This window comes from Adiantum capillus-veneris, chromosome 7 (assembly GCF_014529385.1).
Source record: "Adiantum capillus-veneris isolate H3 chromosome 7, ASM1452938v2, whole genome shotgun sequence".
Lineage (NCBI taxonomy): Eukaryota > Viridiplantae > Streptophyta > Polypodiopsida > Polypodiales > Pteridaceae > Adiantum > Adiantum capillus-veneris.
In genome coordinates, this window is record NC_140937.1 from 39,009,549 (window position 1) to 39,037,165 (window position 27,617).

Here is a 27,617-nt window from a genome sequence, read left to right on the forward strand (position 1 = left end):
CCACTCAAATGGCTCAAACAAATGCTCTGGAAAGGGTTCAGTTACATAGGCTTTGTCCGTGCAATACCTTTCTAAAATACATTATTCTCGTTTTAAGATTTCGTTTTTTGAAGCTCCGCACATCCAAATAGGAGTGTCTTTGTTCAACCACAATGGAAGCTTAGTTTCAGCCGAAGAGATTGAATCAAACTCTTGTATGTTCGTTTTCATGACATCTCTATAAGTGTGATCTTTTAGATTAACCCTTGTTATTGATCCCACTTGCTTCAAGTACAGAGAATTTTTTCCCTAATCTTGGATGAGTTGTACCTGTCGCATGAAAGGTATTCCCAATATGATTTCATAATTGAGTTTTTTCGCAAAGTCTACCATGGCAAAAGTGTGTTGATATTCAATCCCACAAGAATTAACTATCACTTTTTCAAGCAGTCTTAAGGGTCTTTCAATGTGTCCATCAGCTAATTTCAATTTCATTCGAGTTTGTCTAATGGCTGGCTGTCCCCAGGCTATGGCTATGCCTACCCCACTATCCAGTATTGCAATGATTTCAATGTCATTATATTTCACTAGAAGGGTGGTGTTTCCTTCTTCCCCTTCGTAATATTATTTGACTTTGTTCATTGGAACAGATTGAATGTCTTTGTTGTCCATTTCATGTTTCAATTTTTTCAAATTTTGTGCGACTAGCCCCATTATCCCCACCTTCTCTAGGGTTTTCTGTAGATCATTCCATAAATATGGTCTGAGTTTTAACGGTTCTCCCAAAGTAAGAGTGAATTGGATGGGTGTAGACATGATGGAATGGATGTTGTCTACTTCTAGGATCTGTTCTACTCTTTTTACCCGAGTGGTCTTACACACTAATGATTCATCTTCATTATCTCCCAAGTAAGAGGGTAATGTTGTCAAGGTCAATGGTTTTGACATTCCTGAAGCTTTAGATCCGCAATCTTCATACAAGGATTGTACATCTATGTTCATATCAGGAGGTAGATTGTCTAACCAAACTTCCTCGATAAGAGCTGACTTTAGAGTTAGGCTCCCATCATTGATCTCTCTAACTGTTTCCCATAAGTGTTCTGGTCAGTCTTCCTCTACGAATGGAATTTTGTCTAAGGCATCTTCCCTCTCCGGCACTAGAAGTTCTAGCTCTTTTGGTTCAAGGTGGGGTTCTACCACCACTTTGGATTTTTCTTGATTGTCTCTTACGACAAGCTCTACCGGTTTTGCCATACTTTCAAGCTTGCGTTTTTGTTTTTCTAGCATCTCTTGCATGATTCTTACCAGATTTTGATAAGCTTCAAGCTTAGCTGCATCCATGTCTGGAGAAGGATAGTTTTTCCATTTGTTTTCCATGTTTTGGCTTGCTTTAAGTCTTGCTTGGTAGGCTTCAAAGGCTGCATTAATAGGCTCAAAAATTTTATCAACCAAAATTGATCCTCTAGATTTCACGGTTGTTTCTTTGACTTCGCTTCCAGTTTCTTTCACCTTTTCATGGAATAGCTTCTTTGCTTTCTCCTTGATTTCAGCCTTTTGTTTCTACCTTCTCATTTCATACCTTTTGCTTCTGCTTCTTTTGGTCTTTTCAGAGGCAATTTTTGTATTCTCCAAATCATCAGAGGAGTTATGTTCTTTTTCTTAGCCTAGGCTCTAGTGATTACCTTGATTGGAACAATCGGTTCACTCTCAGATGAGCTACTAGGTACCACTTGGACTACATTTACTACTGTTTTACCCTTGTTTAAAGGATTTTTAGGACAATCTTCCGATAAGTGTCCTCCCTTTTTGCAATATTATATGCAATAAGCTTCAACTGGCTTGAGGTTCTTGTCAAGCTCTGGGCATTCATTTTTCCAATGATCATCTGCACCACAGTTATGACAGTTTTCCGTTCTTAGCTTAATCATGGGTCTTACTATAGGAGGTCTAACACCTTGATTAGCCACATAGTACATCGGTGCAAGCTCTGGTGGAGCATAAGTCACAGGTTCTTTCATTGGTGGTGGATGTGAACTATACCAATCTCCTTCTACCATTATGGTAGATGGACTAGGCTCAGCATAGGGTGTAACATGCACTAGTGCTTGTTCATCTATGATTCCCTTTGGGTGCATGTACTTTACAGGCAATGCATTATGTCTTGGATACGGAGGTTGTTGACCCAACACGGGTTGAGGTCTTTCCATACCCATCAGTGGCCTTTGAGCTGGTGCCATGTTAGGCTAATATTTGTACATGGGTTGTCCTTGTGTCTTCATGGGCACGTACTGAACATTCCCATCATACTTTGGTCGGTAGTAGCACTCATTGGTCTCATGGTTGGTCCATTTACCCTCGATTACACACCATTTCTTCGGTCCAATAGGTTGTCCCTATTGAGGTATCCCTTGCCCTGGTCCCCTCATAGGTTATTTTTTCATGTTTTCATCATGTCATTTATTCTTTTGAGCATGCCTTCTATGGCTGAAAGTGGTGTTGCAACAACCGTTCCCACTTGTGTTGGTTTGGTGGATGTTGTTTTCTCACTTTGGTTATCCTTTAGGGACATCTTCTTCGTTGAAAATATCACAATTGTCTCCTAAGTCAATGCATCTCACACACACTCTTTGAGGGTTGTATGCTTCTTGCTATAGAGTATAGCATGAAGTTCTTTGATTAACAGTCCCTCTAGAAAAAATCATACTAGTCATTCTTCTGCAGGTATCTCTAGCCATGGGCATCTAGCAATGTATTGTTTCATTTGAGTTGCACAATCCCTAACAAACTCACCTTGTTTTTGTTTAAAGCTATAGATTTGAGCTACCGTACTGTGTTTGATCCCCGTTTTGGAACAAGCAGCTACAAACCCTTGAGCTAATGTGTTCAAGTCCATGATTGACCTTGGTGGAATGTTTTGGAACCATGTCAATACTTTCCCTTCTAATGCCATTCCAAACCCCTCGAATTGAGTATGAAAATCAAATATGTGTTCTGCTCTTAGCACTTGCTTAAAGCTTGCCAGATGGTCGTATGGATCCCCTGATCTATTGTGTCTAACACGGCTATTTGGCTTCGGTCTCCTAGCAGTTCGTCTTGTTCTGAGTCCTTCAAACCAGTCTATTGAAAATAACGACTCATGTAATCTTGTACTGGCTTTAATGTTGCCCGGTTTTCTTCGTGATGAGGTGGTTTCTGGTTTCTTAACATTACTCTCAGATGATCTCTCACGGTGTTCATCTCTTGGACTATTTTCTGGTCCTTGTCCCAATATCCAATCCCTTATGGAATACACTTGATATTTGGTTAGTTCCACCTCCTCAGGAGTCATCATAATAGGTAGGTTGGTAGGTTTGATGATCCCTTATCTTTGATCTTGAAGATATAGATGATCTTCATGAGTGTTAGTTGTCCTGATTTGGCATGCGAAGCCCACAGAAGATCTTTACATTTCTATCCTCCCAACAATAGACTCCGATCCTAGGATTTATCCGTACTAAGACGTTTCAAAGGCTTCAAATCAACTTGATCGTATCCCTCAAATCCTAAAGATGGTGGTCCTTCTTTTGCCCGGCCATATCTGGAATTATGGTGTTTATTTCTAATCCCATTTGTCTATCACGTTAGGGTCTTCGACTTGTAAATACTGAGTTTTGTTTCTATCCATGTACATTTTTCCTGTTAAGTATGGAGCTTGATTTACCATTGTAATTTTCTGTGGTAAAAGGGCACATTTGTAAGGCCCCCATTATGAGGAGAAGCCATCGTGCGTGAAGGAAAATCACTCGTCGGAAACCAGAATTTTCACAGCCAAAAATCAGGGGCAACTTTATGGGCCTCGGGTTCCGTCCCCGAGACTTTTTTTCTTCCTTCGCCGGAATATTCCTTTTTGCCGGAATATTATGGCCGGACGGCGTCCGAAAAGTGGTCGAAAAACAATCGTCGGTTGGCCGGTGGCCGAATTCAAAAGCGGACTTGTCTTCTCAAGGGCGGCCACACATGGGCGGATTGGAGGGTCCGATTTGGACTTATCTACACAAGGGCGGCTACACATTGCTGCCTCTCATGAGAGAGGGCAGCCCTTTTGGCCTATAAAAAGAGGCCATTTCTACACACATTTCATAGTGTGAAGTTGATGCAACAAGGTGAGTGTGAGGTGGTGAGAGTGAAGCAAGGCCAGAGCTCCATTAAGGGTATAATCCCTTTGTAAACTACTTCTTGTTTTGAAGTACTAAAGCCATTGAGTGGCTGCTTTCCCGTGGACGTAGCCCACATTGGGTGAACCACGTATATCGTGTGTATCTCTCTCTCTCTCTCTCTCTCTCTCTCTCTCTCTCTCTCTCTCTCTCTCTCTCTCTCTACTCTATAATCTTGTGTATGTAAATCTGTCTCTCTCCATTAAGTAATCTACTCAATTATCTATTTAGCTACGTCTTATTTCCTAACATTTCCTTGTTTGTTTGCCCTGATCTCCTCTTCGAGCTCAATACCATGGTCATCAATGCAAACAGTGTACTCTTGGTTAGGATCCAAGTAAACCTAAGCTCCATGACGATTAGTCTTATAAAATGAGAGTATATGCTTGTAGCGCATTGTCATTCCAGTTTTTGAGTGAGTCGAATAGGAAGATATTTCAGATGCTGAATCTGAAAAAGTGTCTGAGACTTCTTCAAGAATAGTGTGCAAGGAATTGCCTTGATTTACACTTTTTTCAGTGGATACTCTATTGGAGGTTTCTCCAAGTATGCCCTGATCTAAGGTCCATAAAGACTTGTGAAGCCTTGGATAGAGTACTTACCTTTGGATTGACTTGTTGTCAATTTCTTTCACAGGACTGGATTGCAACTTCTGTCAAGCTACTGATTCCTTGTCTGTAACCTGATTCCTGTACAAATTTGATCAAGGTAGCTATTCTTTCATAAAGACCGTGTAGCTTTTGCTAGCTATTATGATTGGTCTATGTGTATCACTGCAAATCAAGCTAATTGAGTCAGCAATTGAAATTTTCAAACTCGACTTTGACAAAAATCAAAGGACTAATCTGCAACTTAAAAACTAAGTGAACATGTACCAATTTGGATCCGATTGAACCCAAAATTTCCCGATGGCCTTGTATTATGTTGGTCTAACATTGTACAAGCTCAAAAGTCAAAATTGTTGTCTCTGTGTTGCAGTAGTAAATAATTGCAATTATTTACTTTTCTCTGTTTTTTGCACTTTTTGGCTTGATTTGCCAAGTGTACAACCTGTTAAGGTCCCTGGGCAAGTTTCAACAAGTTTGTCTAAAATTTGCTTAAGTTTATCAACTGTTTCGTGTCTGCAAACTCTGAATTCAAGATTCTGGCTTAAATCTCCCTTTTGTGATCCAAATTTCACCAAAATTGATTTGTGTGGTCTACTTGATATGCTTGACCTTGTGGTATACTCAAATGTGCAAGAATGTCAATTTTTGAAGCAGATGTAAATAATCGCGATTATTTACTCTGACTAATTTTTTGCAAGTTTTTGCCCCAATTTTGACACAGATCTGTTAAGCACTTCAACTTAAGGTCTCTAGCCAAGTTTCATCAAGTTTGGACTATTTTTGGTCAAATGGTCATCAGTTTTGTGTTTGCAGACTGACTTTGCAAATTTGGTCACAATTTTCAATCCAATGATCCAAATCTTACCAAATTTGGTTTGTGGACTTATTACAACATGGTAAACCCAGTGGTATGCTAACTTAGTCAAAAAATGTGAAAAATAGGACAGATATAAATAATTGTAATTATTTACAACTGGCAAATTTTTGCATCTTTTTGGCCAAAGTGAGCATGTACACATGTTTATCACATCAATATAAGCCTATGAATCAATTTTTATCAAGTTTGGATAATTTTTTTCCCAATTTACTCAAGTTTTGGAAAATCAGTACAAACTTTAGTTTTTATACACTTTTTTGCCAGTTTAGTGATCTAAATCTTTTGTGCCTTCACAAAACTTGTTTGTACACATGCAACGAGTCACTGGTATCAACCTTGGTCAAATTTGATCTGAAAGTAAATAATCGTGATTATTTACTTTATGCCTAAAATGAACAATTTTTTTGCACTTTTCAATGGACGGTCTTTTCAAGAGCTATTTTAAGCCTATGAATCAATTCAAAACTTAATTTGGCCTAAAATGTCAAGAAAAAGTAAATAATCTGAGTTTTTGCAAACTCTTGAAATTTTTACCTCAATGTGTCCTTGAACTTACCCACTGGTTCATACAACTTTTAAGCATACTCTCCAGTCGGATTGAGTAGTTTGGAGTCTTTTCGTGCTATTTCTAGCCGTAGACCTGAAATTTTGCAACTCAAATAACAACTCACAATGATTCTTTCGCACAGAGCAATGTTTTGAAATCCACCACGGATCCTACATACCCTACTTTTAGGTTCTCATGCAATGGGGTTGGGAAAAGTGTCCACAAACACTCGTTTTCTTGTTTTTTATGGTTTCCTGAGCATTAATCTTAAGACCTGTCTCGTTTATCAATCATTCTCAAAATCCTAATTTAGTTCTTCAATCCTACAATCCTAAAGTCACTCATCAAGTACAACTTACCTCCAAGCTACCTCTACATAGCAAAAAAGACAACCTTAAGCTATGCGGTTTCTAAAAAGAAAGTTTTGACTCTAGGAGATCCTAGAGGAAGTTAAAGGATAAATTCACAAGACGCTCGTGTTTTTCCCTAGTAGGTCTCTCCGATCCTCGACAGCGGTGCCAAATGTGGGACTGGTCTCTAACCTTACTCCTATCTTATTGCAGATTTAGCGAGAACCACGATTAAATTGTCAATCAATGGGACGAAGCTAACTTGACTAGTGCATACAGGCTACAAGAGGTTGTCAATCTCTCGAAAAACAACAAACAACTCGCATCTAACTCAAACTACACTCAAGTGACTGAAATCACCAAAAGCCAATCGCTCATCAGCAAACAAATCACATCCGTTACAGCATCAAATGACATCCAAATGTAACGACTTCTAGGACATGTTTATAATACCTAAGCGCACATGCTTATGGTCTTAAATTCCATTAGGTCAAGTACCAAATCACGATTTTTAACAACAGTGGATTTTTGACCTAGTCATTTTCGACGCAAAATGCACCTAAATGCTTAGCAATGATGCCCCAATACCCCGGCTGTGCTTAGTTTTTTATTTTGAAGTGTAAATTCCTACTTATAATGATATTAGGCCACGGGTCGGTGATGCCAAAAGCTACAAAATACTGTGATGTCTTTATGTCAATGTGTAGAGCTCTTACCTGCGGCGGTTGCAATTCAACAAACACGATTGCAATGTGACAACCGGCAAGGAAGTAGGAAGCACAAGAAGGAGAGAAGTGAACGTCGTTAGCTCACGCTGTGTATTTCATTATCCAAAATTTAATAATAACTTACAAAAGTTGGCTTTTATACCTTAGCCAAGGTTTTTGGTGGTCAAAACTAATAATCCGGGAGCTCTAACTAAAGATGGGTACTGACACGTTCATACAATCTGGAAGCTTGTAGCCCCGGCTCATCTATTACAAGGATTTATCCAAAAAATAGGAGGACCAATATTCTCAATCTATCAAAAATAAATGTTTTTACAATGAGAGCTCCGAAAAATGGTATCCGAGTTAGCTTGTGGCTAACAGCAAGAAAAGTTTTTGGTCAGAAGCTATGTTGAGAAAATCAAAGAACTAACCAGACAATTACAATAGCCTCTCTCTGAGAAAAGAATGAGAGCCTTGTTTTTGAATGGCTTCACAAGCAAGAAATTGAGAGAGCCAGAAGTACCAACACCAACCAAAAGGTTCAATGATTTGTTGCAGAGAGCATTGAAACTGGAGCAACAAACAAAGAAGGAGAAGAGGCACAAGAAGAAATAGTCCAGTGAGAGTGAGTCCTTCATTACAGAAAGTTATAGTTCGCGTTCTAGCTCCAGTTCATCTGAGAGTGAGTGAGATGATAAGGGTAAGGGGAGAAAGAGGGGACCCTGGACAAGAAGATAGATAGACAGATAGTTGAAATTGCAAAGACAAGACCCATTGTCAAGAAAACAAAGATTTGGTGTTTCAAGTGTCAACAAAAGTACCAAATGTCTAATGAGTGTTCTCAATGCACTTTAAGGATTCACCACTTCACAAAGGGTAAGGACTTATCGATGATCACATTAACCAACCCTGAAGCACCCAAGGCAGAGAGGACTAGTGGGTCCAAGGAGAATGAGACTAGTACAAGCAGTGGTGCTGGCACAGGGAGATATCAGGGTGGAAGTGGAAGGGATACAAGATAGGAAAATTATGAAAAACAAAACCTAAACTTTTATGGTTGCGGCAGTATGGCCACTTTGCTGCCCAGTTCCCAAAGGGGTGAAAACCAGAAACATCTTACCAAAGCGACCAGAACCAGTACTAGTCATGGTGGTTATCAGAAGTAAGGGTGTTGTTATTGAAGAAATTCCATATGAAGAGAACAAGAAAACTATTGAGGCCAAAAAGTGCAAAACATTAGAGAGGGGTGTGGAAGGCTAAGGGCAAAGAAAAGGTAGTGGGCGAATTGCACAAGATATCCTTGTTGTCTAGGATTTGAAGATACTCCACCATACTTTTTTCTTTCATTGGAGTGGGAGTGTATGGTGTGGTTTCCTTGATATCTAAAAGCCTTTACCTAGAGACCCACCATTTGAGCAAACTTATTCATACTACATGGGGGGAAGTAAAAGAGGTCGGCATCAAGTACAATGAAAAGCTTCACTCTCACCCAAAGTGGTCACACATGGCATATTTCTATTTTGTGGTATGGGATGTCAACCATCAAGTGAAATCTTGAAGGGATTTGCTTATCATCACCACCTACATCAAAGAGGAGGATGTTCCTTATGATCATTTCAGATGATAAAGTTTTTGCTTTAGAAATGATAGACCTATTGGTGATACTACAAGAAATGATAGACCTATTGCTGATACTACAAGAAATTGAGTAAGTAGCCAAGAGCTACCCCTATGCATTGTGTGCTACATTGACCTAGTTAAATAATTCTCCAATTTTCTCATGCTCTCTTGGTGGTTACAGCAGTCTAGGTGAGTATCCTTCACACACACTCCCCATGATATTTTCATGATATAATGCCTAGGGCTTGCGGACCAAGTGTGGACCCCACTTCCATCATGGCATGACTAGAGCCTGAGTTGTCAGATTGGGTGTAAATCACATGAAGATAAAGAGGCAAGGCCAAAATTGATCAAGATGAGTGTGGATCCTAGTTACGTTTGTTGCCCAACTAATATGAATTGTAGATTATGCTTTATGATTTTAACAAGTTGCTAAAAATATTTGTCTTTTTATAGTTTATCCATATAATTTTCAATTTATAGGATGCATTTATGAAAGCTTATTTTGCAAGGATGAGAGAGATCCCACATGCAAAGATCCTATACGCAAACTTGCAATATGTATATGATGAAAAGAAAGAGAAGGTTCCAAGGTGGAGAGAAATTTTGTGCCAAGATTCTATGATTATACGGCCAATGACCATATCCAACAGTCTTGACAATGGCTGAACATGGTTCCAGCCTATATGTGTGCCACACCAAATGGCATGACAAGGCTAGTAGATCAAAGAAAGCTTGACTACAAAAAGACCAACCTACCACAAAGTGTACCGTACGACGAGTATTGTACAATAAAATTAAATAGTAGGAACATGGTCAATGGTAGATGGATCATGAGTTGTTGACCTCATTGAGATAAATGTGACTCTTGTATAGGAGTATTTGCTTGAGAATGGTACCTTTGTAGCCATTGTGTGAGGTGATAATCACTCTTGAATGGTCAATGTTTTCACATATGTGGGCCTACTCCTCATAAGCAATTTGTATCTAAATCTCATTTGAGAGTTTTGGAGGTTTCGTGATGATATTGATCGTGAGATTGTGAGTATGCCATCTTTACTTTTGAAATATTGACGTGTTTGTAACACTAAATCTTGTGTTTATTGTAGATTGATGTGAATAATATCGCCAGTTTCAAAGGCTTAAAGCAAGGTGCTCATGGTATGATAGGCAAGATGAAGTTGTGGCAATTGATGGTGAATAGTGAACTCGGAGAGCACACACCATGTGGAGGCCCTATACTAAGAAAGGGAAAAAATGATATAAAATGATAAAGTTACATGGCTTAAGATATTCACTCACAATGTGTGTTCTCTTTGTTAGTAGTTTAGAATCTATCTTTTGCACTTAGGATTCTTGGCTCCCATTGTAACATGCTACAATTTCTAATTCTAGAGATCCCTTGGTGGTGGCTGTGTGATCAATCTTCACTGTTATCCTCACCATAAGACACCTCCTCTTGACTTCACTTTCACAATTTTTCTATGTAATGTGATAAAGTGATGGGTGCATTACATGCAACAACAAGCTCTTTGAAACATGCACAATGTAAAAAATTTAGTGCAAGACAGCAACTTGGAGATCAAGATAGCGTTTTTTGAATGCAGACGGCTAGGGAAAAGTTTAGACATAGACAACATTGTGGTGGGGTTGTGACCATGGTAATTGATTGGTGGGAGGGTAAGGGGTATATAGAGTCCAATTGCATGACATCTTTTGAAAGGACTCTCGATAATTGGTCTCATCAATGGAACACATTTAGCACCAACAGAGAGAACACTAGCTATGCGTGCTCATGGAGTCTCTTTGCGAGGAGGTGACAACATCGCAAGAAATCCTCAACACGGAAGAGTAGAGAGGTAGAAGTAGAAGTAGATGAGATGGTAGTAGGCAATGTGTGGAGCATGACAAGGCTCTTTGGTTACTATCTTGTGTGCAAAAATAGGTAATATTTGTTATAATACTCTCTCTCTCTCTCTCTCTCTCTCTCTCTCTCTCTCTCTCTCTCTCTCTCTCTCTCTCTCTCTCTCTCTCTCTCTCTCTCTCTCTCTCTCTCTCTCTCTCTCTCTCTCTCTCTCTCTCTCTCTCTCTCTCTCTCTCTCTCTCTCTCTCTCTCTCTCTCTCTCTCCCCCCAAATAGTATGCAAGTTAATTTTGAAAAACACTTGCCTTGATGTAAAAGTGCTCACAAGGAAATGCTCACCCAAAAATGGCTTTCATCCTACCCAAACTAGGGCATCTTCATCCTAATTTGCCTCCCGATTGGCTACAAAGGATGAGAAAGCTTTGAGGATAATTATCCTAGGATTGCACCCAAAAATGACTTTCATCCTACCCAGACTAGAACATCTTCATCCTAAATTTCCTCCCAATTGGCCACAAAGGATGAGAAAGCTTTGGGAATAAATATCCTAGGATTGCACACAAATTATGTCCTCTTTTTTTATGAGTGTATGGAGTGCACATAAATCTTGGATGTGTTAGAGAAACATTTTGGAACAAACAAATAAAAAATCAAATGATTCCTAAAGAAGCAACTGTATTAATTACTATGGAGGTTGATGGGGACATTGCTAGCCTTTTCAATAGGCTCAAAAGCATTTTCACATATCTTACTAACATGAAATATGATGTAGAAAAAGATGAAAAAAATTTGTTCTTTTAAGAGCTCTACCAAGTCAATATGATCAATTAGTCACCAATTTTTAAAGCAAAGCAACTGCAGCCACATTACAAAGTATGATCAGCTAATTTTACAAGAGGAATAAAGAGAACATAGAAAGCATTATCCTCTTCCAAGGGAGGAGTCTTTTTGGCCTCAACATCCAAAACAAAGTGCCACACATGTGAAAGCTAGGACACAATTTCAAAGATTGGCATGGAGACAACGTGTACCCATAGTGGGAAAAAAGGGCATCCACTTGTTAAACTATTTCTATAAAGGTCAATCAAAAGAAGAAGATCATTAACAACAACAAGAAGTAGATGGAGACCAAGCCAATGTTGCAGAAGTATAAGATAAGAAGATCAAATTAGAATTCACTTTGGCTCCTTTTATTCCACCTTTGACAACTATTAGAGCACATTATGGTTACCTAATCATGAGCCTTTAGGTACTTCTGGCATTTTATGGAAACCATGGTATGAGCCATCTTTTGCATGGAAACATATGAGCCATTTTGACCCCTATGATTTTTTTCTACCTTTGTTATAGCCTAAACCCCAAGGGGAGAATTGATCAAACTAGCTTTAGCCTATGAGCCTACCCTTAAGACATTCACATGAGATGAGATGACATGAGACAAGATAGTCATTTAGTGCATGTACTAGCTTCAAAAATCATCCCCTATCTTCTAGGGTCGACGGTATCAAAGCAGGTTGCGTCCTCCCGAGTTCAGTCACCAGCAGCTCCAACACACACCGGCTCACTTTCTGCAATTTTTGCAAGCTTTGGCAAGCATCAGTAGGTCAAAAAATACTTTGGATAAGCTCAATGAGCTTGGTTTGCTCAAAATTTTGATTCGGGCTCATTTCGGTCTCTGTTTCCACTACATGCAGTATTGTGCGTGCTATTTTGTCATTTTGTGCAAAAATTTTCTCAGTGTTGTTTTCTACATAATAGGTCCCTTACAATCTTCTACGGTTCGTGCTATATAGCACGTGTTGTTCTTGCTTCATTTCTCCTCTTTTTGGAAATTTTTCACATCAGGTGCAGCATTTGCCATGGCTGACAACAACACAGATGTTTTCAAGATGTTTGCTGCTGAGGATAGATTGGATGGGTAAAATTACTCTATGTGGGCTTATATGACGCAACATGTTCTTGTGTCAAAGGGCATCTGAATATAGTGAAGGGCATTGTTTGATGTACGTCCTGTTTTGAGGATGTAGGCAATGTTGAGGATGTTGCAGTTTTGGTGGCAGGATTGCTACTGCCAGAGCTATTTTGCCTACGGTTGAGAAATCTCGTTGGGATGTAAAAAATCTGCAAGCTCATGCATTGATCGCATTGTCTCTAAAGCACACTATTACTCCTCACATTCATTCAGCAAGTCGTTATGAGGCTAAAATTGCATTGCTGCGTAAAGAGCTGGAGTCGAAGATTATGTATGAGGAAGATGAAATGGACGCTTTCCTTGCTGGTGTCAAGGATATAAATGAGCAACTAATTTTTGCGGGTGAAGTCATTTCTGATAGTTCCCTTGTGCAAACTATTCTTGATGCTTTGCCAGATTTGTACTAGACTTTTGCTAGTACTTGGAGACTTATGACCCAAGGAAATCCAGAAGTTGTCAAGTTTGATGCATTATGCACATTGTTGTTGCAAGAGTCACTCTCTAGGAAAAAAGAGGACTAGACAGTGTGCAGTTGATCATGCCTTTATTGTTGCTCAAGGAAAAGGTGGTAACAGCAATGTAGCCACTTCTCATGGTTCTTTTGCGAGTGGTAAATCACCTGCTCCTCATGCTTTTGCTGGCATCAATTTGTCTGGGAATTATAGCGATAAAGGAAAAAAGAAATACGTTGCTATTATCGTAAAGCTAATGATCACTTGATCAAGAAGTGTCCAAAATTAAAGATAAAAGAGGCTGAGGGTGGATCAACTACAGCATCCAATACAAGTGCAGCTATGGTGGATTCTTCTATGAAAGGAGATTGTGATGTTGATGTAGATGCAGAGTGGGCTTTTACTGTTTTCCATGATGCATGCATGTCAATTGCTATAAATTCACATGTGTGGTATTTTGACAGTGGTGCTACAAAGCACATTACCTCACATCGTGATTTGTTTACCTCTCTTGAGTATGTCCCTCATAAGAATTCAGTCACTTGTGCCAACAACGCCTCTTATCCAGTTTAGGGAGCTGGAAAGATTGTGCTTACTACTACAAATGGCAGTTCTTTCACACTTGTTGATGCATTGTATGTACCTGGGATCAAGAAGAATCTTTTGTATGTATCTGCACTTGCTAGACTTGGTCTTGTAGTCAATTTGTGGATGATAGATGTACAATACATGATCTCAATTTTGGTGATAAAATTGTTGCATCTGGCATTTTATGCCATGGGCTATATAAGCTCATCTTGTATGACAAGTGTGGGTAGAATTTTACAAATGTTGTTGTGGATTCTAAGGCTATTTCAAATGCAAAACTTTGGCATGCACGTTTTGGGCATCTGAATTTTTCCAGTTTGTTGCGCTTGCAAAAATTTGATATGGTTGCTACTTTGCCACCTCTTGAAGCACATGTCACACATGTTTGTGAAGGTTGTATTTAGGGTAAGATGCAATGTTCAAAGTTTCCAAAGGATAGTTCAGTTTAGGGCCACATGTAGGTTACAACGTGTGCATAGTGATGTTTATGGGCCCATGCAAACTCCATCCTTGGGCAATTTAGTTTTTGGCTATGGTTGAAAATGTCGTGAAATGTACTATAGGCACCCTCTGTTCAGATCTAGGGGGGAGTATATGTCTCATGAATTTAATGCATTTCTGGCTAGTCATGGGATAAAACACCAATGTAGTGTGCCTTATACACCTCAACAAAATGGTGTTGCTAAGAGGAAAAATAGGTCACTTACGCAAATGGCACAATGTATGGTCAAAATTCAAGCCTTTTTTCATTCGTTTTGGCTTGAGGCCATCATGTGTGCCACTTATGTACTTAACAGGTGTCTTATAAAATCTTTGCACTCTATGACTCCTTATGAAGCATGGCATGATAGAAAGCTTTCTATGAGCACATGCGTGTTTTTTGTTGTTTAGCTTATGCTTTGGTGCCACAAACGTAGCGTAAAAAATTGGATGATAAGGCTGTCAAATGTATTTTTGTTGGTTATAGTGCTGAAAGAAAAGATTATAGGTTTTATCATCCACAAACAAATCATATCTTGGTTTCAAGCGATGTTGTGTTTGTGGAAGATTTTGTTCAGCCCTTGTTGGCATGTACTAGAGACAGTAATGTAATCTCACACGACATTTATGACACTTTGTTGCCTTTTTTTAGTGGTGGAAGTTTGAATGAAAAATCCATTGAGGCAAATGTACAGCCTATGGGGGTTTCTAAAAATGTTATAGATCAGTCTATTACTTATGCCGACGTACGTGATGTAGTTGATGACAAAAGGGTTGAGAATGAGTAGGCTAGAGGTATGCCAAAAAGGCTGCTTTGCATGACTGTGAATTGAATGCCCCTTTTCTAGTCGTAATTGTTCAGGTTCTTGCCATGCATCTTAAACATCAGATTGATATGCTTTGGCTGTGTCTACCTTATGTGATGTTGAGGAAACTCTGTCTTTTGATGAAGCACAAAATTCAAAAAATTGGATGGTTGTCATGCAATCAGAATATGATGCACTTATAGAAAATGACACATGGACTTTATGTGATTTTCCTCCTAGCAAAAAGACCATGGGTACAAAGTGGGTTTACAAGTTGAAATGCAAGCCGGATGGTGAGATTGATTGCTACTATAAGGCTAAACTTGTTGCAAAGGGTTCTGCTTAGCAAAAAGGCATAGATTATGAAGAGACTTTTGCTCCCGCTTGTCGTTGACTATTGTGCATTGGTAGCTCATTTTGGCTGGGATGTACATTAGTTAAAAATTGTTACTGCTTTCTTAAATGGTGACATATTTGAGGAAGTTTATGTAACATAGCCTCGCGGTTTTGTCATTAAAGGGTAGGAAGATAAAGTGTGCAAATGTAAGAAAGCTTTGTATGGATTGAAGCAATGTCCTCGTGTTTCGTATCAGAAGGCTAACACTCATTTGGTCAAACGAGACTTTTGTAACAATCAAACAAAAAGCACATTGTATGTAATGTGTAAGGGTGATGTACTTCTCATTGTTGTTCTCTATGTGGATGATTTGTTGATCACTGGTCCAAATGAGAGACATATTACTGAATTTAAGGCTGATTTGAATGCTACTTTCAAGATGAAAGATTTGGGGTTGTTGCATCATTACTTGGGTATATAGTTTAAGCAGTGTGATGGTGGTATTTCCTTGTGTCAAACAAGTTACATAGAAACATTGCTATGTAAGTTTGGACTTGAGGATTGCAAACCTATTGCCATTCCCATGGAAACAAGTTTAAAATTGAGTCTTCATGATGTTGGTGATCCTATCAATGTCACTCTTTACCAAACTGCTAGTGGCTATCTTATTTATGTATGCAATACGAGGCCGGATATTCAGTTTGTAGTCTCACAGGTCAGTTGATTCATGCATAGCCCCCCAAACAAGACAACAATTCAGTTAGCCTTGGATGTGTTTTAAAAGTATCAATGGACCCTATCAGTTGTTATCCATGTCCATCTTACAGATTTTATTTACTTTAGACAAGCTAGGTTATTTATTAGAACTTGTATGATAGCAGTTTTTTACTTATTACATCAAAAAATGAGTGTTACCTTCTACCTTTTATACTGAGCTGTGAAGCCCACCAAGAATCCATATATCAATTTAATCATAGTGAGATCTATTTTTTACACCATAGCTTGGTAGCTATGCTTTGCAGTAGTAACCATATACTTACCTTCAGGAGTAACAATCTCAAGGTGTCATTGGTATTCCTTTACACACCGAGAGGTCAAGAACGACTTAAACTATGTAAGATGCCCAATGGTATCAAAAAAGAGGTTAATGTATAATCTCCCTTTTTGCAACAAAAAATGACAGTATGACCAATCAACAGAGTATCAAAAACTCCATCTATACTAAGTAGACTCATGGATTACCAACCATAGCTTTTTTCCAAAGCCGAAAGTAACAGCTGTATACTTACCTTCAAAATGCCAAGTTATCACGGACTGTAGTATCCGGCCTGATTAGAGTATGATGCCTTAAAGTTTCAACAATCATGGGTACTTAAAAAACACCCCATCCCCTTATCTGATATGAAATCCCAACGGTGATAAGCCCAAGTGTGGCTACCAGTTTATCTAAAAAACCCAACAGTTTTCGAATCCTGCCAGTCATGCTCCCTCCCCCTTTTTTAAAAAAAAAGCACATTGAATATCCAAGAGATAGGTTACGACCAGGGCAACCCGTAAGCTAACACATCTGTATCGACATTTTACTAGGTAGGTATGATAACCGGTTATTGAAAATAATAACCCTTAGTTGCTAGCACAGAGCCTGCTAGAAACACTCAATCCTTGCCAGTGTTCGACAGAAGTCATTTACCAAATGCAAAACAAGGTCAAGACCCGAGCCAACAATGCAATGGCTAAACACAGTTTATTTATAGTGCAAAAAGCAGCCCTTATCGGCTAGTTCAGAGCAACACTTTACTTGACACACCTGTAGTGGAAAACTGCCAGGTGGTTATGATAACAATTAGTGAAAACAACAACCCTTAGCTGCAAGCACATAGCCCATACCTACTTGCAAGAGGAACCTCAGTCCGCGCCAGTGTTTCAACAGAAACAGCTACCAACACGAGGTCTCAAGACCCCAGCCAGTCATGCACAACAGTTTGTTTAAAGAGGATCGTTTTTAAATGTAACAAGCAACCCTCAGCGGTTTAAGTACAACCACCTACAACAAATTTATGCTTAGTTCATGCAAGTCTTCAACAGAGACCATTTCCCCTTTAAGTGCAAATCGAGGTCTCAAAACCTAAGCCATCCATGCCATAGCGCAACTGTTTGTTTATGATTATGACCAATATATAACGTAAAACACACGGCTGCAATCTCAACCATGCATAGCATTACAAAGAACAGACCAAAAACCGGAATTCGCAGTAAGATAGAATATAACACCTGTGTTGCTTGAGCTGCAAGCTCCATTTCTTTAGCAAGTTCAGACAGTGACAAAAATCATCAGAAAAAACCTAATCCAAGGCTAAGTGAGGTCCAAGGTGTGCCCTCATCTCTGTTTAAATAGGTAGGTGTGCACGCTTCCAGAGAGGTGCAGATGAATGCGCCTGGCCGCCCCTTACTGTGAGAATCCCACACTCGGCCCGCGATTGCCATCTCCTGGGAGGTCCATAGTCAGAGAGTAGAAGAGAGTAGACGGGGCCGCCTTCCCCATATAATGATACTAGTAAGTTCACGCTTCAATTATGCAAGGGCTTTGCCCCACGTTTTTATAATAGGCAGAGCAAAGAAAGATCTATAATCCCAATAGGGGAAAAACCCAAGTGGGGGGAGAAAATAGCAAGCACAAACCAGTATTTGTGTGTGTGTGTGTGTGTGTGTGTGTGTGTGTGTGTGTGTGTGTGTGTGTGTGTGTGTGTGTGTGTGTGTGTGTAGAGAGAGAGAGAGAGTGTGTGTGTGTGTGTGAGAGAGAGAGAGAGCTATAGATGCGTTGTAGAGCCGATGCCGCGGGAGGGATCCACCGCATCATCAAGCATATGAGGACACATTGTACAGAGTCAGGCTAACTCATAAAAACCCATTATCTTCCTTAACTCATTAGGTGTTAGGTACAATATATTACGCAACCACCCACAAATTTCTTATTACAAATTTCACCTCATAAATACAAACCCCCTTTTTTAACAAGAGATTTCTTAGGTCAATACAAGATATTGAGGTTAATCCCTAGTTAAGTATACCGTGGTCGTAGCAACAAGCCACTCCTATATCCAGAAGGAGTTTAATCCTTGTATTAACAACAGCATGTGTGTGTGTGTGTGCGCGCGTGCATGCGCGTGTGCGTGCGTGCATTAGGATCCCCCATATCAGGACTTTAGGAAATTAAAAGACACATAAAGGAGGAAAGTCAAAAGACTTTTTGAATCCACATAAAGAGATAGTTGAGTGTACATTGGTGCATTTGTGTTTCTTTTCTCCTTTATTTTCTCTTCAGCTTTTTCTTCTCTTTAAGAGTGTCCTTGCACTATGTAGGCAGTGAATATATGTATATGTACATGTATATATGTATGTATATATGTACATGTACATATGTGTGTGTGTGTGTGTGTGTATGTGTATATATATATATATATATATACACACCAAAATATGCACACAATGGATTTGCAAGCGGAAGAAGTGTATTTCTATTAGTAAAGACAAAAGTAAATACACAAGTGTTAATGGATCGTTCTATAAAAGAGAGAGCTTATATTAATGAAGCTTTGTACAAGGGCTAGGGTAAGCTTACTATATGACTCGACTGAGAACTGACTCGAGATGTTAGGAGAGAGAGAGAGAGAGAGAGAGAGAGAGAGAGAGAGAGAGAGAAGACTCATTCCAAGATGGATTTACAATGAGACGTGGCCTCCTTCATACAGGGAATGCTTCACTTGAGGCTCAAGGTAATTCCTTGGTGGGTAAGGTAGTGGTTGTCACTTTATATGAGTAGGTATCACTTTACACAACTAGGTGTCATTGTCCAAGGTGATTTATTGCTGTGAAAAGTGGACAATTCAACAGGTAGTGAGAGGTGCAGGATAAGGATTGGTAAGTGGAGAATCTTATCGCACACTTTTTTTCTAAACATTGAGTGCTAGCACAGTCGTGTGGGATATGACATAAGTGATTATGTCACTGGTATGATTCTTTTTGCTTGAATAAGTGATGATATCATCCACCCCGCCTCTAGATTGAGTTGGTTTGGTCCTTCGGGGCATTGACAGTTGAGGTCTTCGTTTTCTTCGGCCCAACGATTCTTCTTTGGATTTTTAAAATTTTTTATTTTGGAAGAATGTGCTCTAGTTAGCTAGATAGGGATCTGCTTAGATTATATTTGCAGCTTCCTGTATGGCCGCATTAGGTAGGTTAAATTCTTCCATATTCTTATAATAGAATGGTATATTGGATTGATGTAAGATGGAAGCAAAGAAATCCATTTTCTTCCATCTGAATTTGAAATATCCATTGTTAAATGTGATTGGTTGTAATCTGTCCAAAATATTTTTTTTGATGATTATATGATACCTTGGTTGAGAACTGAGATAAGTAAAGATAGGTATTTCGGCTTTTCCAAGTAGTAGCAACAATTTAGCCTGATATTTTATCAGATCTTCTGATTTGTTAGCAAATTTGATTAGAAAGGGTTCTTTTAGTTTTTTCCAAAAAATTTCAAGAGTAGACTTTTCATTAAGGAGCGTAAGTTGGCTCTTATATCTAGTATAGCATTTAGGGAATTCTGAAATTTTGTATTCATGATTATGGAAATAAAAACATATTATAATGGTGAAAGATTGTTATCTCCATTTATTGGTTCATGAATTTTTTCTTACTGTAATAAGATGAATTCCTCTACCTCTTTTGTAATACTTGCAAGGCTTTGTTGATTTCCTTTTATTAGCTTTATGTTGTAACATACTCTGGTTAGGAAGTCGTCAACTTTACCAAAAAGCATGTCAAGTTTGGTGAGAACGAGACCTGTATGTTTTTGTTTTCCTTATTGGGAGGTCGTTTGATAGAACCTTACTTCTTCTGGTTGTGTATCTTTTTTCTTGCTCTATGAAGATGATCCTTCTAGGAATCGATCTTGGGATTTCTTATCATCTATTATTTGAGCAACGGCTTGAGGTGTGTAGGGTCATCAATCCATTGTTGGATTTGTCTGCTAATTAGATTGATCCATGTTTCCTTAATGGCTTCAAGATTTATTGGCTTAATTTGTTTATCATCCAATTGTAAGAGGATTAGCTTCTTCAAAGATTTCTAAATCTGAATCAGAGTCTGCATAGTTGATGTAGAACCTTCTCCAGTTATTATGCTTTGAGCCTCTTTGCCACATTGGTATTAATCCATTTAGCTTTATCTTTATCAGATTGACTTTTAAGAGAATATTCTGGATCCAAAATGGATTCTTCCTTCTTATCAGAATAATGGATAGAAAATTTTCTCTTTTCTTTAGGAGTAAGAAATGGTAGAGCTTTTGCAGGAATACCATCAATATTAATAGCTAGAGATTTTAGGATATCTTCTCTCTCTTCTTCACTTATTTCTTTTAGTGTCATAGAGACATGATCTTTAGCTTGAGACTCTTTACCTTTACTGGCTGGAGAGCTTGGACGTTATTCTCCTATTGAAGAAGTTGGATGTGATTCTCCTATTAAAGGAGTTCTGCCAACTACTGCGATATCTATGTTTGATGGTAGGATATCTTTATTGCCAATTTGGCATTCGTTGGCCACTTGTAACTCTGTTGAGTTGGCCCTTTGTAACTCGGTGGAACCTTTATTAGGTGGTTGAACCTTTTGTTGCTTGGACAGAGTTAACAATTTCGTAAGGCTCTGCACATCTTCTATCAACTATTCTTTTGGCTTTTTAGATAAAGATAGCCATTGTTTGAGCCTTTGGATTTCTTCAGAGGTAAAAGGATTACCTTTTGGTGACTACTCTTCTATTGGTGCAGTTGTACCTGTTTTTGGTGTCGTCGTTGGTGAGGGTGTCAGGTGGTTACTTGTTGATAATAATTCTCTAACTTCACCCCATCGTAAAGAGTGAAGAGTACTCTATCCTTGAGATTAGCTTCCTATTTTAGCAGCACTTCATGTTTTACAAGCAGCTCTTTCTTTTGCTTAGCTCTCTTAAGCTCTCTCTCTTTTTGGAGGAATGCATCGTAAGAGAGAGCAATAGGTTGCTTGGGTGTCGATGCCATGGTTGAAACATCTTCATAATCTGAGCATGAAGAGGTATCTCTTCCTGGTGGTAGATCATAGAAAGATTTAGCATTGATTTTATCACTTACCAGATTAGTGATGAAATTGCTATCAAAGAAGGGTTTACTTTCTTCGACTTTTCTTGACTTCATTTTGTAAGTCAAGGATGGTATCACCATTCATTTTGATGTCGGTGCTCGAGCTTGTTCTACTTCTTTTAAAGCTGCTTTTCGCTGCTTATGGAAAATTGATATTTCAGATCGGTCTCTATTACCTGATTTGACAGACACTAAAGCAGAATTGGAATCACTTGCTTTTGATTCTTTAATCCTGTTATTTCTTAAAGAATATTTTTTCAATTTCTGAGGATTGAAGGGTGTATACATGAAATCTTATATATGATAATCTTCAAATTCTGAATCAGAGGCTTGAATCTGAGTTGGAGCTTACAGAATCTTCTATTGCATAATACACTTCACTTTCAATCTGTGTCATGCAGAATTCAAAGTTTGAAATTTCATTGGAGGAATTTACATCTGAAACAGACTCTTTACTTTTAATTTGTAATGGATGCTGCACTTCTTGATCTATCTCTAAATCATATTGTTCACTAGTGCCACTGCTAATGAAAGGAGATAGGACGTAACCAAGAATTAATTCCTGTTGGAGACCATTGTGTTGGAGACAATTATAAACTGATTCTCCATAGGAATAATATCGCTAACAATTTCATCATCTTTCGCATCCCCTCTGGGCTCATCTAAATCTTCTTTCTAAGCATAATCAATTGCTTCAAATGACATAGTTGCTAACAATTTAGAGGAAGTTTTGCATGTGTTGTCAATAAGAATGTTGTTGTTTTTGTGACAACAAGCATCAATTTTTAAACCTCCACCTATTACTCTATTATATGCATACAACCAAGTTGTACAAAATGATTCTCCCCCCAAATGGCTCGTGTGTGTGTGTGCACGCGAGAGAGAGAGAGAGAGAGAGAGAGAGAGAGAGAGAGAGATGCGAACAAAGCTGAGGCAAGAGGAAAGATCAGTAAACCTAGGCAGGAGGAAATTAGAACTTTGGTTTGCCTTGTGTCGAGCATTGTTTGCTTTGATGATTACATAGGCATTGGATTAGTGTAGACATGGTGTTGCTCCTCATCGAAGTAAAGCAAGACACAACATGCCTCGTACAATTGAAGTTGTAGACATGTTGATTATCTTTTAATAGGATCAAATAGCAATGCTACTGTGTTCATGCATCGGACTCATTGAGTTTGACCAGTAATTGTGTTTAGATTTGTGCTTATAGCGATTTCATGTATCCTTTTGCTATGAATGTAAACACAATTTTACCTATTTATTTCACTTTGAATATGAAGAGGGCTCTGTTTGGAACCTTTCCAGTTCTCCTTATCTGCCAACTTGTAGAACGTTGTTCAAAGTGTGAAGCTAAACAGGAAAATGAATAGAAAGAACAGTGAAGACATGGTCAAAGGGTAATTTCCTTGTTCACTGTCTGGCATGGTCGCTGAAATGATAGCAGCAGAGCTTTATAAGCTGACACTCCACCATCGTTCTCTCAGGGAGGAAGATCACACACACCTCAGTGTGATTCCCATGACAATTTCAGGTGCTGAGAAACAGCATAAGCAGCATCAACTCATGCAAAAACTGCCTTTACAGATATCCCTATGGCAATGAAAACCTATTCCTCCGACTTTTCTACCCTTTCTCCATCCAATTGCCAAGATCTCACGGGCCACCTGGCCTAAAACAAGTTATTACAAAGTATTAAGAGCAGCTCACAAAGGAGATCTAGCTTATGCTCTTAGTCAAAACTGTGTAAAGGCATGGCGCTGCAGAAAAGGCACGCACAACTGGAGCAAAAGAGAAATACTTGAATTGAGGTGAACAGCTCATGGGCATTTTGGGCCTCCTTTCCTCCTTTCCCGTATGGGTAGTTGACATCCAAAGGTCTACCAATGAAGCCTCTATTAAGCCTTTTCCGCCTTCAAATGCATCCATCGATCGTTCTTTATGTTTGAATGGTTCCTACTACAAAACAGGCCCTTGCTCAATACAACACAAAGCAGACTAAACGATTCTTATTGCAAGGTTTTTGAGAACGCTGTTTATCATTGATTCATGGACATCAACTGATTTTAAGTGACGTTCGCTTGTATTACACAGGCTTGTGTGGATTTCCCCCTTATTCATCAGCGGCACTCTGCATGGCATCTATTTTTTATGACATGTCACCTGGCTGCTGCGTCTTCGATAAGTACCCTTTTGCAAGCTTCATAGCACATGAAGGAAATTCCAGCCGCTGGAATTAGCTTAATACAGCTTGCCCCCAGCCCTCTATACAAACCAATAGGCCCCTGCTGCTCCAAAACACTAGAGAGAGCATGGAAAAGATTGTCATATGCAGTTCTACCCGTCAGTGCACCTACCTGCATTTGCTTTCTTGCAACTTCCAGAGGAAAAGTGGAAGCACTTGCAAAAGCTCCTGCAGTTGAACCAATAAGAAGAGTGGCAAGGTTCCCTACTTGTTCCTGCTTTGATAACTTCTTGTACAATCTCCTCAGAAAGTCGTATGCATAATAATTTGCTGCTGCATACGGTATGACACCTATCACGCTCGGCATAAGCCCCCTGTAAAGCTCCCTTGGCCCTTCTTCTTGACAAATCTTCACAAACGCATCCGTAAGGTTTTTGTACACACCTCGCTGCAAAGAACACATGAAAGTCCATCCAGTGAGACAAACAACCAGCATAATAACACATCAGGCACATAGTTGAATCACTTCACAGCCCAATGCTCACTTGAATGGTTAACCGAGTCTTGAGAAGCTCAAGGGGATAAGTACAAAGCGTTGAGCAGACTCCTGCAGTTGCGCCAGCAATGGATGAGGACGGTACCGGAACATGAGAAACGACCCAAGGTGTTCTATCCAACGCCTTCTTGATTGTGTCATATGCAAAAAGCTACATGTTGAACACACGAATGTAAGATGGATGTTGCAAAAGAGCTATGATGCCAAATGCATGTGCAAAAACAGGGCAGAAAAATAAGAGAATGCTTTTAACCATTTGTTGAGCTATTCATGCATCCACGTTTTCAGCTCCCTGGAAAAACATATTTGGAACCAAGATTCCTTTGTCTTCTCACGTAGAAAAAGCTCAGAATGAATTATGATAAGCTTAGCTCATATTGCAGGTTACAATTACGCAAAAATGCTGGTGTCCACTTGTGTGTGACTTCCCCACTAAGAGATACGAGTCAAACTCTATAAACCCAGGAGATGAACCTCAAACCTCTTAGCACCCCCCTCTCAGATCCTGAGTGCAAAACAAGTCTAGGAACTGGAGGCCACAAAGGGACGAAGGAATCTAATAAGTCCAGACGCCAACAGCAAAGAGCAATGCAGCAAACGTGGCTGCGCTTATTCTCAAAACGCTTCGCAAAGGCACATGTACCATGAACTTTTCTTTTTTCTTGGTCAAAAGAAAAATTATTATTTTCGTTGAGCTGAGCTAGGATGGCTCCTGAAGATGGAGAGAGAGAGAGAGAGAGGAGCCCCAGGGATTCTACGTTCATGTCTGCTGCCACATGCACCGCCCTCTACCCTCTCACGCAAGTGGTCACCCCTTCTCGCCCAACCTTTGTCTCCCACCAACGCTCTCTGGGTCTACGCTGTTGTCGCTGCCAAAGTTTTTCTCGATGATGCTGCTCGCCACCAGCTCGCACCTGTCACCCCTTCCCTCCCTCCTCCCCACCTATGCTTGTCTATAACTGCATATGCACACCCAATAATGATAAAGTACACTCTCTCGATCTTGTCAACCAAAAGAGTGTTGTCACTATTGTCAGCACCCGAAGAGTTTTTGACTCTGGAGGTGGAGCCATAAGATCGATCATAGGTGGCTGCACCCCGCCCTCAACAAACTGGTCCTTTGTGAAAGTAGCAGCCACTTGCTAAGCGGCAGACGGAAGCACTCGTCCTGAATGGTATTGAGGCCACCGACTAACACAGCCATGGTGATGCGCGCAGCAGCTCCCTCACAAGGAACTCCCTGTGTCAGCTGCATCTGTGTCATGTGAGCGGGCTACTAAAACCCCTGAAACTCTGGGGATAGTAGTCGAAATGCTGAGATTGAGCACCTCCCATCAATTGTGTAGAAGAACCTAGCTGTGAATAACCCATAGCCTCTCTCACTGGACCGGTCCACCCATAACCCATAGCAACCAGAGTCTAATAATCTCTAGTGTTGTGCTCTTAAGCCCCTATATCTCCGTGTAATAGCATCTCACGAAATCCCTGAACTTGAGCGTTGAGGTCGTCGATGATTTGGGATTTCACTGTCAAGGCTTGACACAACGCAAAAATTGCACTCTCGGTGACACGTAGGCATCCCTCCATGGCTGCATATGTGGCTGAATTGCATTGGTGAGTAGCAACCAACCGCTCTGCTCCTAACTCAATGATAGCCATAGCATTTTTTGACTCGTACAGAATCTCCTCAAATAGCCAAAATAGCGTAGAGTCTGCCACAACTGAAGATCCACTAGTAGTGCATGGGGATGTAGGGCTCTCAAGGGGCACTAGTAACATGCACAGTGGGTGAGCTTGAGATAGGGAGAGATGACAAGGTAACTGCAGGTTGTGTGTGGGAAATAGTCACTGTGGCAAGAGTGAAGACGGGAGAAGTAGGTAGGGGAGCATGTGAGGAAAAGGCACAGATGTAACATGCAAGAAGTGGATAAGAATAATAGAGCTGACCACTGGCACAATAGAACTAGGAGCAAAAGTAGAAGGAGAGAGTCCTGGAATGTTCATGACCTTAATCTGGCTCTCTGAGAAGGGCAAAGGAAGTATTGACTCTGACGTGTCTTTTACCACCTTCGACATCTTCTTCTTCTTCTTTTTTAGTGGTGGATCTATAGCACTTCCAAGATATTTTCTCTTCGTTTTTGAATTCACTAATTGCATATCCTCATCCACGTCTATATGGCTGACATGGATGTTGATGACCCAGGCCAACATGGGGGCTACAAAACATTGAAAGCTCGATTGAGTCGACTGCACCTGGGCTCTGAATCTTTTTTCCCTCGATTGTGCTGATGCATAGCGTATCTGATAAAACGCAGAAGGTATAGAGTGTATCAAGCAGTAGAGGCGATCACAAAGTGAAAACTCTCAAAGGTGCAGTAAAAAGGGGTGAATCAGGTGATGAACTTGTCTACAATTGCGAGCAAACCACCTCTCCGTACCGGGCAGCCAATAGATCTTGTATCTATCGCGATGGATCTCCTCGTCGTCAGGCTCCTAGATCCACGTCTACAAGGCTGACATGGATGTTGATGACCCAGGCCAACATGGGGGCTACAAAACATTGAAAGCTCAATTGAGTGGACAACACCTGGGCTCTAAATCTTTTTTCCCTCAATTGTGTTGATGGATAGCATATCTTATAAAACGCACAAGGTATAGAGTGTATCAAACAGTAGAGGCGATCACAATGTGAAAACTGTCAAAGGTGCAACAAAAAGGGGTGAATCGGGTGATGAACTTGTCTACTATTGCGAGCAAAACACCTCTCCATACCGGGCAGCCAATAGATCTTGTATCTATCGCGATGGATCTCCTCGTCATCAAGCTCCTAGCACGTACTGCCCACCGAACGGGCACGAGAACACACCACAAGCAATGGCACACCGAAAAGGGTGTGAACTTGCTAGGGATGGGAAGCGCTAGTAGGAGGAGAGAGGATCGCTAGTTGAAAAACGCCAAGGAAAGAGATCGTTGTGGAGAGAGAAAAAGCTAGAGAGAGGATGTCGGCTGCACACCAAAACGCTAGCAAGACAGAAAACGCTAGAGAGAGAGAGAGAGAGAGAGAGAGAGAGAGAGAGAGAGAGAGAGAGAGTGCCCAAACGCTCCTAGCGCGTACCTCCAGCAAAACCCCACGATCCTGGTAAATGGCTAATTAGGTAGGGGTTGCATTTATAGGTAAACTTTAGGTTTGCCGAAACGCTGTATCTTTGTACTGAACATATGCCAAAAGTACAAGGGGGAGGGTAGCATATATAGGCAAACTTCACGTTTGCCCTACCTCCAACAAAACCCCACGATCCTGATAAATGGCTAAATAATGCTAATA

The 27,617-nt window shown here is 40.0% G+C and overlaps 1 protein-coding gene across 1 annotated transcript in view; it reads right to left on the minus strand.

The window, feature by feature from the left end:
- Positions 1-22,841: 22,841 nt before the first annotated feature.
- LOC147453710 (adenine nucleotide transporter BT1, chloroplastic/mitochondrial-like) overlaps positions 22,842-27,617 on the minus strand; it is a 59,926-nt gene continuing 55,150 nt past the window's right edge. Inside the window, exons 2-4 of the mRNA XM_086515814.1 lie at positions 24,282-24,443; positions 23,909-24,184; positions 22,842-23,507 (exon numbers count right to left, since the gene is read on the minus strand). Coding sequence (XP_086371940.1) covers positions 23,271-23,507; positions 23,909-24,184; positions 24,282-24,443 — 675 coding nt within the window. The 3' untranslated portion in view covers positions 22,842-23,270. The remainder of the gene's footprint in view (positions 23,508-23,908; positions 24,185-24,281; positions 24,444-27,617) is intronic.